We start from the raw sequence: 15,797 nt of genomic DNA on the forward strand, positions 1-15,797 counted from the left end.
TAATGACACTGGTTCTTTGGCACACAGCTTCCCAAAAAGGGGCAAGTAGGTTTTAAAAAAAAGAAAGAAAAAGTCAAGTTTTTAAATTCCAGTAGCATTTCAGTCGACTGCAACTGATGCTTCACACATTTCTCAAATGAAAGAAACAGGAAAGGGTACTTGTCCCCTCTAAGAGAAAGGGCTCCTGTGAGCCTTCATCTGCCCCCACCAAAAAGCAGCCCTTTTTTTAGCTCAGTTACAAAAGAAAAAAGTCCTGTGACTTTGTGATTAAAAACTTCTATCAACCCTCCCCCCCAAATAAGTGCAACTTAAGACAGTGCAATAAACCATTTAAAACTATATACAGCAGCTGCTCCAACACCGTTTATCATCCAGTTTCAAATTCAAAAAAATTTTTTTTTCTTGGTTGCAAATACCTTCATTCGCAACTGTAAGAAACAGTGACCAGCAGTCCCCCAGACACAAATTTGCTATAATGTTAAAAGCTGCCAGGAAACAAACAAACAAAAAAATCTCTTGTTCCAAACGACTTAAAAACTGTTTTAAGGAGTGTAAAAAGGAACCGGTAAAAACCCTCGAGCGTAAAATATGAAATATGATTTTGGTTTAAATGAAGAGCAAAGTCTCCTTGTTGTTTACAGTAAAAAACACCAGCTGAACACTCAGTTTATGCCGTTCAGGTGGGGGTTAAATCAATGGAAAGGCACTGTATGGCGACTGCAAGAATGAAACCAATGAGACCTGCGCATCATATCACGGTCGGTATTGCAAGGAATGTAAAAAAAGCGCTTTCAATAAATAAACCTAGATGTAGGCATCGTGTCAATACCTTCTGGACACGTAGTTCTTTTTTGCTTTTTTTCATCGGCAAAATGAGGAACTAAATCTGGGAAAACTACAGAGTCGCTTGGAGGGTGAGCCCGAGGGTCCTTGCCCTGGCCCACCCCCTGAAAACAAAACCCGACAAAACTCATTGTGCATTAATTAGTGCAGAAACAAAGACAGATTCAGCAAGTGCAAAGGTGACTACGATTTTCCCTTGTCCTAGGGAAGCCAGCTCCCTGGTCGCCAGGCCGGTGGGTGGTGCAGGCTGCTGCCTGCCCTGCCAGCCTGAGGCACCACAGGCCACCGGGTCAGGCGTGCTCCTCTAGCTGGAATCTCGGTTCTTCTGGTTCCGCATCAGGGGGCTGTGGTGACGCAGGCCCTCTGTGCTGTGCCGCCAATGCCAGCAGCTCCGGCAGAAGTACTTGAAGCACACCTGGCGGGGGAAGGGGGTAGAAAAAGGGAGACAGGCCTCGCCTGTGTCAGCACTGGCCAGCCCTGCTTGTGAGGGAGTGGGGTTCCTGATGGCCTCTGTGGGGCTGGCAGATAGGGTCTTGGGGAACCCTGTCGCCCCTAACACAGAGGCCTGACCGGCCCCAGCAAACCCACTGTCTGTGGTCCTGCAGTGCCCTGACTCCAGGGAACATAGGGGCTCCCACTGTGTGGAGGCTGGGCCAGCTCCCTCACCCCCTCCCCACTGCTCCTCTAGCTCCTGCTGGGCTCACGCCCACAGAGGGCCTGGGTCACGTGCGTGCTAATATGTGAGGACATTTAGACAGTGACTCCTGATCATAGTGGAGACAACATGCCTTCCTCTTCACGCCAAGTGAGGACAGGTGACTGGGTATGCACCTGGGTCTCCGTCCTACCTCTGGCTGAGCTGTGTAACCTGTGGCAAACCACTGACCTCTGAGTAATTACCTGAGAACGGGGGTCACCTGTGAAAGATCTGACACATGAAAGCCTGTTGTAGAGGCTGATCAGAGAGCTACTCGGTCTCAGGCTTGACCCAAACATACTCCACACCCTCATTTTGGAGCCTCAGTTTAATGACTGTACCCAGAGACTCCAAACCTGAGCGACAGCACCGCTGCAAAAAACTAAGCATGGAAGCCTGCGAGGCCCCACACTTCCCCTCGTCACAGTCTGTGCAGACCAGCAACGCTGGCACCACTTGGAAACCTGTCAGAAACACAGTCTCAGGCCCCACTCTAAACCCACTGAATCAGGATCCGCATTTCAATAAGGTCCTCAGGTGATGTGTCTGCTGCATATTACAGTGTGAGAAGCGTTTCTGCCCAAACACACCCAGATCTGTGTGCCACTACCCAGAAACACTGCTTTCTGTCTGTTTCTGACAACTGGGGGTACAATCATCAAAGAGTCCAAAGGCTCAGAAGTAAAGAAGGGATCCTTAAATGGGGGAAAATCACCTAGAGGGCCTCAGAGTTCTGAGGACAGTGCCCGGCTCATAGGTACGGCTGACCACACCCACCCAGGTTCCTAGCATCCTCAAAAAGCACCAATCGATCAGCACTAGTGCCCACTGCCTGGCACCATCCCACGCACAAAGACAGCCAAAGTCTAGACTCAACTCAGCGAGCTTTCCCAAGTGTTCTGGGTCAAGCTGTCCAAGTGTGCCCCTGCTGAGCATCAACACCTCCTCTGTGCTCAGATGACCACAGGGTCCCTGAGAACACCAACATCCTATGTGACGCATGGGGTGACCAGTTTTAAGTGAGGGAGGGGACTTCCTAGACAACTCAAGTGCCCAGGGGACTCACCTGATCTCGACAGAAGAAAGGACCAGGCTGAGAACTGCAGATATGACACAGAGAATCTTCTAGGTAGGGGTCAATCTGAACCTGGATAAAGCAGAAGGGGAGAATGAAGTGGCTCTTAGCACCAGGAGGCCATGGGCTAGGAGGGTTGGGCCCCTGGCTGGGCTCTACCTGAGAAGGCAGAGCGTTTCCCGTGTTAAAGGGGCCTGGAGAGAATTACGGGGCGAGTACAGAGATCCTAGAGGACAGACGCACACCATGCAGGGCCAGGCTGCCAGCCTCTGCAGTCTGGGCCTCCACACACATTCCTGTCTGGCCTTGTCAGCACACTGTACCCCAGCACTCTAGCTCCCAGCGACAGGCAGGCATTCATTAGGAGGACGCAGATCAGCATGGAAGTTGTGCTGGTCAAATACCACAGTGAGGGAAGGCACCCCACATGCTGAGAAGGCTCAACAGTCCTGGTGCCCTCTTCTGAGTGCAAGGTCAGGCCCACCCCCAGACCTGAACCCCACTGAGTCCCCAGCAGCCTGGCTCCCTCCCTGGGGCACACCCAGCTCCAGTCACAGTCCTGCCCTGGGTAGTAACTGGCCCAGACCCCTCTCAGGGCCCCAGGAAGGCTGTAGACTAGCCCACTCACCTTCTTGGTAAACTTGGTGGTTTTTATCTCCACAAAAGCAGCACTGACTGCTTTCAGGTAACTACGGTGGTTACTGAAAGTCACACGACCAGACCCTGTTGTAACAACAGAAAAAAACTTTCTAGCCAAATTCTCTCAAATGCCACTTGTCAACACACAGGAAATCCTGAGTGATGTCCAGAATAAATAGAAGGGAGTTACTTCTGTAATTTTAAATTTTCTAATAGTTGTATTTAGGTGAAAAAAAAAAGTGGAATTATTTTAATAATGTATTTTATTTAACCCAATATATCCAAAACATTATTTCAACATGTGGCACTAGCTGCTTTTCAAGCACGCAGTAGCCACATTCAGTGGGTGGCTACCATATTACATGGTGTGGTTACAGACCATGATGGCACCAACCAAACAGAAATGGGGGAAAGATCAGCTGACCAAAATCGGGAGGGAAGGGAAGTGATGTAGGAAGATGCACAGGTGAGGATAGAGGGCTGAGTGGAAACCAAGATGCAGACGGCACCTCTCTCTGAAGGTGGGCCCTCCAGACCTGGCAGGGGGCCAGGACAGCCTTGTCCTGCCCAGTGCTGCCCCTGAAGTCCCTGTTCTCGGTCTGTGGTGCAGCGCTGATGGGTACACGGTGATCCTTCCTGACCAGCTGAGTGTGGGTGTGCAGACCAGGCACCAGGGGAGGGATTCAGCCATGTCTTGGCAAGAAAGGCCAGCTCTGCTCCACATCCAAAGCCCACCACTGAGACCATTCTGCCTCACCGGGGCACTGACCATCGCCCTCCTTTCTCAGAGGGGCTGACCAAAATCCCAGAGGTGAGGCCCAGACTCCCTCTGTTAGGACAGCAAAGGCCATGACCACTCTGTTGCTGACTCACCCAGAGTCCTCCTCTAGCCTGACCTGGTTCCTGACCCCAGACAAGGCCACTTTTCAAGAACTCTTAACACAGGGAAACAGGCAAGTTCAGGATGTCCTGGCCTTTAATGAAGCATCACAGGCTGTCTGTCCCAGACTGGTCTGGCTGTGAAAGCTGGGCTTCCCACCCAAGTCCCTGTCTCCTTTTCATCTCCTGTGCTCTCTTATCACTTTGTGTTTTCTGCTTCATGGGAGGTGGAGGGGTAGGTGCAGAGGGGTCAGTACTGGCGGCTTATCTGAAAAGGCTGCTATGCTGCTGATCTACTGTAGACCTGGGTCAGCTCCCCCACCCCCACAACTCCCATGGGGAACTATCTGTCTTGGTCTGCATCCCAGGGGCCACCGAGCTTTCCCACACAGAAGTGGGACACTCACCAATGGGATACTTGTGCTTATCTGTGTCAATGCCGGCGTACACCACTCCACCAAATAGGTCGTTCAAAATGGCTGCCAGGGCCTCGGCGTTGAGCATCCCATGCAGAGCACCCACAAACACCGTCCTGCTGGGGTCCAGTCTCTGAGATGGGCTCCGGATAAAGTTGCTGTCGGCCAAGACCCAGGGGATCACTTGTACCTGAAAACCACCCAAAGGTGTGTTGGCCTTGGTCGGGAGCCAGACAAGCAGGCTCTGGTATGGAAAGGCACAAGCCCCTGGAGACACAGACACTGGGCCACTGAGCCCGGACAGCGGGGAGAAGGCGCTATCACCCAACCCAGGCACATAAGCCACACTCACCCCAACCCAACTAGACTTGAATTTTATCGAGTCCACGTGTCCACATGGTGAAAGTAAGTGCTCAAACAGCAGTCAGTCAAGCTGCAGGGCACGCAAACAGTACCTAGCTGTCCTTGTACCCAGGGACGCAGCTCTGTGTTACAGCCATCAACTGTGTGGTTCCGACAAAGGACCATGGACACTGATGAGCCGAGAGCATGGTCTGGAGTCCTTGGGACAGGAAGGATTCACAGAGAAACTGAAAGCTAGGAGCTGGGAGGACAGAGGGTGGGGACGCTTAAGGTATCTGTATGAGATGGTCACTGGCGCAATGTGCTGGGGCAGTGGGAATAATGAGAGAGGCAGGCCACTGACAGCTCACAGAGCAGAGTGACATTAGGACAGCAGCTGACAATACCCTTTGCCTCTGATTCCCGAGCCTGGAACAAAATTTGGCATAGCAGGCAGGACACTGCACAATGCAGTGTGCTGACATATGACCAGTGTTTTTGGAAGATTACTCTGTGAAGATCTAAAAAAAGTCTCAACGCAGGAAGAGATTTGAGGCAGAAACCAGCAAGGAGGCAGAAACAGTAGTTCAGAGGTCAGGTGGTGCAGACCTGGAGAAGGCCAGGCACTGGGCACAGAGCAGGCCAAGACCAAGAAGACTCCTCAACAGGCGAGTGTGCAGAGCTCAGAGCATCTGGGCAATGGGGAGACAACCAGGAGGAATCAGGACAGGTGGCTTGCAGGCCTAGGTGACCCTGAGAGGAGAGAGCCTGGCAGAAGGTACCATGGGGGCCAACTTTACAAAGAGATGTAAAAGCCCATTTTGCTTTTTCTACTCCCATGGGGAAGTATCACCATCTCGGCCCACATCCCAACGGTCACCAAGGCTTTCCAAGCTTTTCTTAACACTAAACAGAAGAGTCTGGGATTACAGGACATCCCAAACAAGGCCCCAAAGGAAGGTGGGGCTCCAGCAGGACGTGAGACTAGAGAGAATGGGTGTGGCTTCCAGAGGAATTCATCCGCTACACATTGGAAGTTGCTGTGATTTTCAGTTTCATGTTCGGACCGAAGTGTTAGCTAGAGTCAGAGCGAAGTTAGGACTGGGAGGCTGACCGCCAAGGGCAGGGGCACACAGGTCCCATGCTAGTGCCCAAGGGCTGCTTGTTTTTCACATGTAACTGAGAGTATCTGCTCTGTTTGCGTGTGGGGTAGGAAGGGCAGCCTTTTTGTCTCGGTGGGCATACTCACCTGCAGCCTGCATATCCCCCCACCCATCCCGGGGAAACCCACGGCCCCACACGCCAGCTGCCCGGACCGAGAAAGGACGTCGTGCTAACTCACCTCCTTGCAACGCATCCTTCGGCTGGACATCTTGAAATAATATTCACTCAGGCCGTCTGGGCTCAGTGGGTCATGCGAGCAAGCTTGGAGCAGGGCCCGGACAGACTTCTCTAGTTCGAAGACCAGATACACATACCCTGTTCCCAGCGAAAGGAGAAATGGCATTAAAGTCCCTCAGGTGGCCCCTTCTCAGCCTCAGCACTGCAGCTGGGAGTTTCTTCCAAGAAAGGTGGCCTCCTGTGCGAGATATAACCTTATTCCACTTCTGGGAAGTCTTGCTGAATGGAAGCGCTTGCTAAGCCCAATGCCCAGGCCAGGGGAGGGAGACATGTACCATCTCCCATCCTAATCGGGGAAGGGACTAACAGGGTAGGATAGAGATGGTCATTACTACACAGCTCTTGTGTCCCTGGACATAGAACAGGTTCGGGTCAGCACAGCCAGGCTGTCCTGGCAGGAGGGACGGCAGGTCTGTGGCCCGTCTGCTGGGATGGAGGCACTGCTCTAAAAGCCTAGTTAGACCACTGGTCCAGTTCATCGGAACATTTTCAATGAAGGTGGGCCAGAGTGAAAATAGCACCTGCTCCTTCCTACAGGGAAGGGATCTCATTTCAGACCAGTGAGGAATCAGGTGCTTGGTCCTCATTCCTGCTAACTCCTAAGGGATCTCAGAACTAGGTCAGGCGACAATGTAACTGGGCAGGAAAGGCAGGCAAAAGAAAGCTTTTCGAACGCCTCATTTTGAGAGGAAAGGAGCGGCTGAGTTCAGGTTTGGAGGGAAGTGCACAAGGAAGTTACACGCAGGGGTTTCGGAGGCAGCTCCAACCGCAGGTAAGTCTGGACGGGTGAAATGTTAGCTCAGAAGAAACAGAGGGGTGTGCTAGTTGGAGAGAGGTGCTGATGGCTGAAAGCTGTGTGCTCCGAGGTGCCCCAACCATATTACCAGCATGCAGTGATGACATCCCAGCACCACTCAGTGCAAGTATGTGCTAGGGAAAAAAAAAGCTCCTACCACGTCTTTATTACCTTTAGGCATATTACCTTTGGGAGGACACCGAGGGTGCTTGCCATCCTTACCAGGCCACTCTACACTCAAAGAGCCAAAGACACGGAAGGTGTTAACCAATCCAGCTGCAAAGAGATGGGAAAGAATGGTGAAGCTGAGGCACACACCATCCCCTGCAGGTACAGGGCAACCAGGGTTCTCCCAGGCTCATCCTGCTTGACAAACGACTCACAATTGACCTCGGTCTCAGGTGACAAGTATAAGCACAAGTGTAAGGTGACACAGAGCCTATGGGAGTCTAGGAAGTGCATCCCTCCCCTATGCTGCTCCTGTAACACCCTGTGCTCAGGCACAAACTCAGCCCTGCCTCAAGCCCAAGATTTATGCTCCTGAAAAAGATACTCCGGCTGCAATGCTTGAAGCAGGAGGTCTTGGAGACAGCTCACCTTCCGTGATGTCCCAAGGAACACCTCCTAGGAACACCTTACAGGAGTAGATGGGGTTCTTGTAGTTCCGGGGAGGAAGCTGACCACTCCAGGTACAGGTGGCTTCATTCACAGCTTCGGCAGAAGACAGAGAGAAAGGGGGTCAGACAATCGACCAAGTCACTGCCCTTCTCTGGGGTGAAGTTGTCCAGGAAGAGCTGGACAGGCCACAGTACTAGCCTGGCTGCCTGGGAGAACACCCAGGACCACTCTGAAAGGCAAGAAAACTGACACCTCCCCAGTCCGGTCAGCTCAGCAGGAGACCCCTAATTCACTAAAACTTAAGGGATTTGCAAGGTAAAAATTACCACGACCCAAGCTATTTTCAAACAGAGGCCATAATTTACTCACAAAACAGTTTTATCTAGTTACTGCTTATAATACTAATTTAAATCATAATTACTTGAATATAAACAGAGAATTTTGTATACAATATCCTCAAGGGATACTGGTCCAAACAGGCCTCCTCTCCAGATGTTCAAATGAGAAACATTTGACTCTTATTTCCCGGTCTTCACTCTGAACTCGGCAATCACAGAAGTTAGGACCCTGCCAATGAAAACCACCACTAGCAACCCAACAAGAGTGTCTCAACTGTTCCCAAGTAGAAACCAAGCCCCGCCACTGCCAGGTCTATCTGTATGGTGCCCCAACAGACACGGCGCCTTCCCCTCAGTTTCCTGTTTGTACCAAACACAAGTCTGTCCAAACCCACTGAGGTTTCTCTGCCTTGGACTCCAATGACTCCTTCAGAAACCCTATACAGAGGAGACGTTCTCTTCTGTTCGGCCTGCTGCGACAATTTCTAGAAGCCTCTCTGTTTTCAGTGACCAACTCAGCCTTCTACCAGCCTTTAATCCTGCCTCCACTCAGTCTGTGCCATTCCAGATCTGAGACTGACCGCAGTGGTGATGGCTGGTCCTTGCCTACTTTACTTGCCTCCTTCAGCACTGGGGCAGACAGCCAATGAACGAACCATCGTTTTCGCTCAGGGCAATGGCATGGAAAGCCATTCTCTAAAAGGTACAGGCCCAATGTGTTGCTCCAGCAAGAAATTAGGCACCATCAGCAATATTTTGCAAACGAAAACAGAAGTCGATATAATGGCCTCGTCCAAAAGCATGGTAACGTCATTTCATAGGGAAAACAATGGCAGTAGAGAAAGCACCAAGGTGGGTTGCCAAAACCATTAAGTGAACAGGGCAGCAGCGCCATTAGGGGAGTGTGAGATCTGAGCCAGTGCTGCAAGTAGAAAAACAGACACACCGAAGCCTCTGGAAACAAATGGGATGGAGACACTGAACGTTCACCTCGTCATCAACACTGACCCTCAGAACAGTGGTCAGGGGGCACGTCCCTGACGCCTTGGCAAACAACGGTTCTGTCACTCATTTACTTCCAAGTACTGGTGTAAGAGGAAACACAGATTCAGTACATACGTACGAGTATCTAAATGACAGAACCTAAGGGTCCTGGGAGACCAGGACATGCAGGGACATCCCTTATCTTAGAGGCTAATGCCCCCTCACCCCCCAGTGCACCCGAGATGCCAGTCAGAAAGCCTCAGGTCAGAAGGCTCCAGCAGGGGTTGTCTCTGAATTAAACGGGGAGGTAGACAAAATTCTGGGCATCACTTTCAGGGTTTCTCTTGAAGACGCCCACCCGGGACAAAAGGAGAAGGGAAAGCAATGCGCGGCCAACCTCCAGGGAGCAGCACAGGTGAGATGGAGCCAAGCCCTCACAGGCACAGCCCTGTTCCCAGATTATCACCTCCTTTCTCTTGGCTCAGCCTCACAGAATTCCCAAGTTGGTCCCCACAGCACTTCCTTCATGGAACAGGCCATTCTTTGCAGACCCAGAGACTTCACCATGCAACCAAGTCTTCTTCTACATAGCTCCGCAGTCTGTGAACTGAGGCTGCTTACTCTGTTTCCAGGACGAGGCCTCGGGCCACAGGCATGCCCACAGACTCACTCACCTGCAGCCTGCCGGTGCAGCCTGGCCTCTCTCTCTATGCTGAAGGGGTCTTTGGGAGCTTCCAGGAGGTCCCAGGATGGCCACACAGAAGCTCCTGGCCATCTCTTTGATGCACTGGTTGGGGAGGGAGTGACTGCAGCGAGAGCAGCTTGCTCTTGGTCCATCCGGGAACCAACCCCCATCTTTAAAGAATCTCTGGGACCACCCCCTGTCAGAGACAGGAAGGGCAGAGGGGGCGAAATGCGAAGGCTTGACTAGGGGAAGAAAAAGGAAGATTTTTAAAGGACAGTTTTGTTATAAAATAACCACATTATAAAAACTATGTAAAATACCATTTAGCAGTTGATATATTTTCTTTTAGACTTTCTTCATACATATTAAGATTAGCTGTCCTTCTACTATAATTTCAACAAGTTCCTTTCTCCCTAATTCAACTTTTCATATTGTCAGTCTTCATAACTGTTTTTAATTAACTTACAATACTCTAGATAGGGAACAAACTACATCCCCCTGAACTATTCTTCACTGTTAAATACTTTCCAAGTTTTCAGGATTATAAATAAATAATTTAAGGTGTAGCTTCTTCATATTTTGTGTTTTCTTTGGTCATATTCCTAGGTCTAGAGTGTCAAAATGCTTTCCATGAGAGCTCTGTCATAAATATATGAGAATGCAAGTTTCACTACAAATTTGCATCAAAGCTTTAAATTCTACGGATTTAACTAGGTGAAACGATACATTATGAAAAAAAACAACAAAAAAACTACTCAACAGAATATTTCCCAAAAGTTCAAATACTGCCCGTAGTTCCTCTTCTGCGAGTTGTCTGTCCATATCCTTTCATCTATTAACCCTGGGGGTGAGGTAACTGAGAAAATTCTTTAAAACGAAATCCCAAAATATTACAGTTAGTTGTGAGGTAACTGAGGCCCACCGAGAGTGACATAAACAGAACCGGAAGCACCTCACCCAGCTCCATTTTACAGGGGAGTAAACAGTGGCCCAGATAATCAAAGGGCCTGCGTGTGGCTGCCCCCTGGATGCAACCTGAACAGACAGAAGTGGTGCATGGTAGGAACACCAATGCCAGCTCTCATGTGCTAGGTGAGGCTGACAGGAGACAAGGTGGGTGGCCACGGGTTGTGCTATAAATGGGAAAGTGTGACCACAACAGAAACTGCCAGTCCTGGATACGAAGAAGAGAGACAGGAAAACAGACCATTCCATTCACTGAGCAGTCAGCTCGAGGGACTCAGTAGTACAGAAGCCAGGACCAGAAAGCCCTTGAAAGTACTTTTTATTTTGGGATCATCTCTCACTGCCAGGCCCATCTATTTCCTTCTCCTATCCCCTATTCCTCATCTATTCTCAGCCCCTTGCCAATTCCACTTAGCACAGGTGCCTCACGTCACACGTGGCTGTAGGAAAGGCGCATGGCTGCACAATGAACTCTGAGGCAGTATTTCACAGATTCGCCATGGCTCCAGACTGAGAGATGGCAAGGATCAGTGCACTGAGCTTCCGAGCTGGAGCCCTCAGATCTGGATTAAAATCCTAGCCCTGCTAATTACAGGCACACCTCAGAGATATCGCAGGTCCGGTTTCAGACCACTGCAATAAAGCAAGTCTCACAAGACAGTGAACCCTAATCTTTTTGCTGGTGGAGGGTGTTGCCTTCAGTTTGTAAACAATGCCACACCTGTGAAGTGCAAAAAAATGAAGTATGTCTGTACTAACGTAATTTTTTAAATAATCACTTAAAAATTCTGAGATATCATACATAAAGGTACATAAATAATACTGTTTACAGGCTAAAGAAAACCCCATGTAGGTCGGGAAACAGAACAATGCTGAAACTCCATGTTTACTTTTGAAATGAACTGTTTCCCAGCAGCTTTTGGAACAGCCCATAAAGGGAGTGCTCCGTGCAGGTCCTGATGTGCACTGCTCACTGGGTACCCAGGGCACCCCCTCTTCTGTAGAGGATGAAACGTTCTGCAGGTGGCCACGGCGACCTCCACACCTCCCAGCCTGCATTCTGGTGGACACACGTCCCACCTCAAGCTCACTGGCCCTCCCACCCCACCCCTCAACAAGCTACATACAATCAAATCTGAGAGATGATCGGATCCCGAGCTGAAGCCACTGGTGTCTGAGTCAGAGGGGCTGCTCGAACGGGAGTCCAGGATGGGCCGCGTGTCCAGGCGGGATCCTCTAACTGAGGGTGCTGGGAACTTGTCCAAGTCAGGTCCCAGGGTGTCCAGAGGCAGGAAGCTCAAAGGGGGCTTCCCCAGGACACTGCCCAGTGGACTATGAAGCATGCTCAGTACTAGGAAGAAGAAAATGGAAGTCTCATGACCTCTTTTCTTCCCAGCCAATTGCCCTTCCCTTTCCTCCCACAGCCACCCAACAGATACAACAAGGTGCGACCCACTGAAAATTTGACAGAACCACAGCTACAGTAAAAAGAGCGGTTACACATCCAGTACCGACACTGGCCACCCAGGGCCCACTGGAGGCAGGCAGAGGACAGCTTTCTGAAGACCAGAGGTCCTGCTGTAAAAGCAGCAGCAAAAACCCCACTGCCTTCTGCGACCTAGGCTAAAGCGTCAGTGCCAGCATTTGGTAAAGTCTGTGCCACCAAGGACCCCAGACACAGCTGTTATTAGTATCTGAATGCACATGTGACTTCAGCACCTTCGGAAGCCTCAATGTGCTTATTACAAGAAGTCCTGCTTTTTTGACACTCGATAGCAAAAACACAGAATTTCATGCCACACCCCAGAAGTCTGGCACACATTAGGTACCACGGCATCTCATCTGAACTGTGATGGCACACAGACTCGGGAAGAAGCCTTAACCCTGGTACTTCTCTTCATCTGAAGGGGGAAACATCCACCTCATATGGCTGGGAGTGAAACCAAAATCATGTGTTTCTTGTGTAAGTGCTCAATAAGTGGTGGCTGTGACTGGTTCTACCTCACCAGTAACTGGGTGAAACACAGGCCACCAGAGGTGGCCCCTCTCAGGCCCCAAGACAGTCTGAGTGCCCGGCTGGATCCACTGTGACGGGTCCCAAGAGGCAGGAATAAACCTCTCCCGGTATGAAGTTGGATGCAGGCTCCCGGGGTACCAGACACACACGTGCTCCTGACAGAACAGGTACAGATCAGACCAGCCTGCTCTCCTTTAGCCAAATAACCTCCTTTCAGATAAAGATAAGGTAGGTGGTTTCTTAACTCCTCTTTAATGCAGGGGCTACTGTGGATATATTTATTTTATTGTGGTAAAAACACCCTTAATTGTACAAGAAACGGTCACACCGTTTTCTGACATGGATGCACCATTTTCCATTGCCTCCAGCACGACGGGCATCTCAGTCCCTGTGGCCCCAGCACACATGTGCTGCGCTCAGGCTTTCTGATGCCAGCCTGTCTACTATGTGTGTGCTGAGGGTGGAGGAGCTGCACCATATCTGGCAGGGAATTTATTATTTTGTTTTCAAAGGAAGCATTCTCTAACCAGACCTTTGAAGCCGATTCCCAGGTCTGGGCACTCAACTGTGTGCTGAAACTCAGTGTGTCTCTAGGCGTGGGCTCTGACACGCATCAGAAACAACCCTTGTCACACTTCCTCAGATGCTCTCATGAACCCCTGCCTCAGTGGAACACAAAATGAAAGCCCCTGGGACCCATGCCTTGAGAAGGCGAGATGTGCAGATTTCCTGAGGCTCCTCCCTGGTGCTGCAGAGCCTGCAGCAAAGCACTGGGAAAACTAACAGCCCACAGGTGTCTGCCTTAAAAGGGGACAAGGGCCCTCGAGGGCCTCCTTTATTCACACTGTATAAAGCCAGTGGAGGGTGGTGAAGGATGAGGCAACAATCACATCATGGAGGGCTCTGACCACCAAGTTAAGGAGCTCAGCTTTTGTCCTGAATACGGTAAACAGGAGGCACTGAAAAGCTGTTGCAGGAATGGATGGAGGCTGACCAGGGAAATGGAAGACCAGTGCCGCTGGCACCCGGTGCCCAGCTGACAGGGAGACTGAGTAAGTTTAAGCAAACCTGGGTGATTCTCTCCAGCAGTGTCAGGAGCCTGGACAGACACTGGACCCACCCAGGGCTGTGACTTGTTTCCTAAAGAGGGCATGAAGGAGGACATGTGACAACAGAGATGCTGGTAACACCAACAGAGGAGATGAAGAACGGGTCACGTGTTAGCAGTGAAAGCAGAGTGCCAACAGGCTGGAAACAAGAGGAAAGCTAGCCATCTGAAGGGGCTGACGGCTACAAGAAGGATGCAGGAGGCAGACAGGATAAACAGGAAGGGGGGGGACAGTGAGCACTGAGTTCTGAGGATGGCAAGGCCCAGGGGTGTGACCGTAGATGGCTGAAGAATGTGTAGACAGGTCATCCTTATGGACATGAAAGGTACCCACGGTGATAACTAGGCCTGGGGTTAAAACCAACAAGCCAAAACCAGATACTGAGATCTGCAGAGAAGGGAAAGGATGGGGAAACTGGTAAGGAAAATAAACAGGGTGACAAGGCTGGGAGAGTGGAGCCCACACTTGACAAAGCCAGGTCCTAAGGGAAAAGCCACCAAGGGAGCATTCCTTGGAGACAGAAAGATAAGGCGCAGTCGGGTAATCCCAGAAAAGACAGCACTGTGGAGGGCCCAGTTGTCAAGGGCAACAGCACAAAGCAGCAGGGACAACAAAGCTCAAGAGGAGATGGTGGCCCAGGGGACTTGTGGATGGAGCCTCAAGGATGACCAAGGTGGGCTACAGTTATTACGTCTTCATCTAAGGTTTAAAAAAAAGTGTATCTGAAAGAGTCCAACAGCATATGGGTGCCACCGTAGGCCTCTTTTCTCATTCACACCAATTTGTGTTCACTACAGTGTTGGCTTGTCTTGTCCTACCAGCCATAAATCGATCCACTACCTGCCCCCTTTTTTTTCTTTTCTTTTTTTTTTTATCACCTCTGCAAAGATACCTTGGAGCTTTGTCAAATTCCTGTGTCAAAGCTAGGGCTCATCTCTATAGCACTCCTCTAATCTGATAATAAGCCTGTCTAGAAACAAAATGGTATGACAACACGCGTTGGCCACTAATGAACTCCACTTCCGTAAGTGCTGGGAGTTCATGGTCAGTCATCTGTGCTAATGTGGGTCAGGTCCAGCCCCGTTCCACCCCCTCACTAATGGCCACATCCATTTGCTGCACATCTAGGACGTGCCAGACACCGTCAGAAGCACTTTAGGTAAATAATCTTCACTGAATCCTAAAAAGTGGGTATTATTATCCCATCTTAACAAAAGGAAACCAAGACTCCTAGGGCAAGCATTTGTGAAAGTAACAGCTAGTGAATGACAAGAGTGGGACCCAATTCTTTCTGATTCCAAGCTTTGTCTTCTGTCATGCACCATTCCATTCACTAGTGACTTTTAAAAATTAATACCCAGGACTTTACATCTTCTCGTCTTCATTTTCTTGACACCCCTCTTTTGATCAAATACCTTGAAGACCATCTCACCTATCTCACCTACCAGAAGTGAGTGCCTTGGAACCTACATCACCCAGGTCTCCAAACTTCCCTAGAGCCTGGCTACTGTAGGAACTTATTAAAAATGCATCTTGGGCCCCACTCCAGACCCACTGTATCGGAACCTGCATTTTAACAAGCTCCCCAGGAGACTTGTGTGCACATTAAAGTTTGAGAAGCACTAATCTAGAACAGCCTGAGGCTTGCTACTTTAGGCTTCTCATCAGTTCCCTTTACCACACCCACAGAACTTTTCATGTGTAATTACTTCCCTTGACTTAAAAACTGTGGTTATTTCAATACAGCTCTTATACCACAGTGACAACTAATACCCAAGAGGAAAAAAAAGAAACCAAGGCGGCTATGTAGGACATTTCCTAAACAGTGTGATCTCTGGAAACACTGGGCAGGGTTGGGGGAGAAGGGAGGATGGGAGGACTGGAGGGAGCGGGTAGGGGGAGAGGGAGAGAGGGAGGGAGGAAGAGAGGGAGAGAAGGAAAGAGAAGAGGGAGAGAAAGAGAGAGGAAGAGGGGGGAAGAGAGGAAGGAAGA

At 50.2% G+C, this 15,797-nt stretch overlaps 1 protein-coding gene across 6 annotated transcripts in view; it reads right to left on the minus strand.

Moving 5' to 3' along the window:
- Window positions 1-6: 6 nt before the first annotated feature.
- CPEB1 (cytoplasmic polyadenylation element binding protein 1) overlaps window positions 7-15,797 on the minus strand; it is a 48,129-nt gene continuing 32,338 nt past the window's right edge. For 5 of the 6 annotated variants that reach the window (XM_019640235.1, XM_019640234.1, XM_019640232.1 and 2 more), the window contains exons 3-11: window positions 11,807-12,030; window positions 9,703-9,955; window positions 7,686-7,799; window positions 7,260-7,364; window positions 6,234-6,370; window positions 4,541-4,739; window positions 3,244-3,338; window positions 2,607-2,687; window positions 7-1,258 (exon numbers count right to left, since the gene is read on the minus strand). In XM_019640235.1, the coding sequence (XP_019495780.1) occupies window positions 1,148-1,258; window positions 2,607-2,687; window positions 3,244-3,338; window positions 4,541-4,739; window positions 6,234-6,370; window positions 7,260-7,364; window positions 7,686-7,799; window positions 9,703-9,955; window positions 11,807-12,030 (1,319 nt within the window). In that variant the 3' untranslated portion in view covers window positions 7-1,147. The remainder of the gene's footprint in view (window positions 1,259-2,606; window positions 2,688-3,243; window positions 3,339-4,540; window positions 4,740-6,233; window positions 6,371-7,259; window positions 7,365-7,685; window positions 7,800-9,702; window positions 9,956-11,806; window positions 12,031-15,797) is intronic. The other variant, XM_019640236.1, reaches the window with a different exon arrangement.

The sequence above is a fragment of the Hipposideros armiger genome, unplaced genomic scaffold (assembly GCF_001890085.2).
Source record: "Hipposideros armiger isolate ML-2016 unplaced genomic scaffold, ASM189008v1 scaffold_48, whole genome shotgun sequence".
Lineage (NCBI taxonomy): Eukaryota > Metazoa > Chordata > Mammalia > Chiroptera > Hipposideridae > Hipposideros > Hipposideros armiger.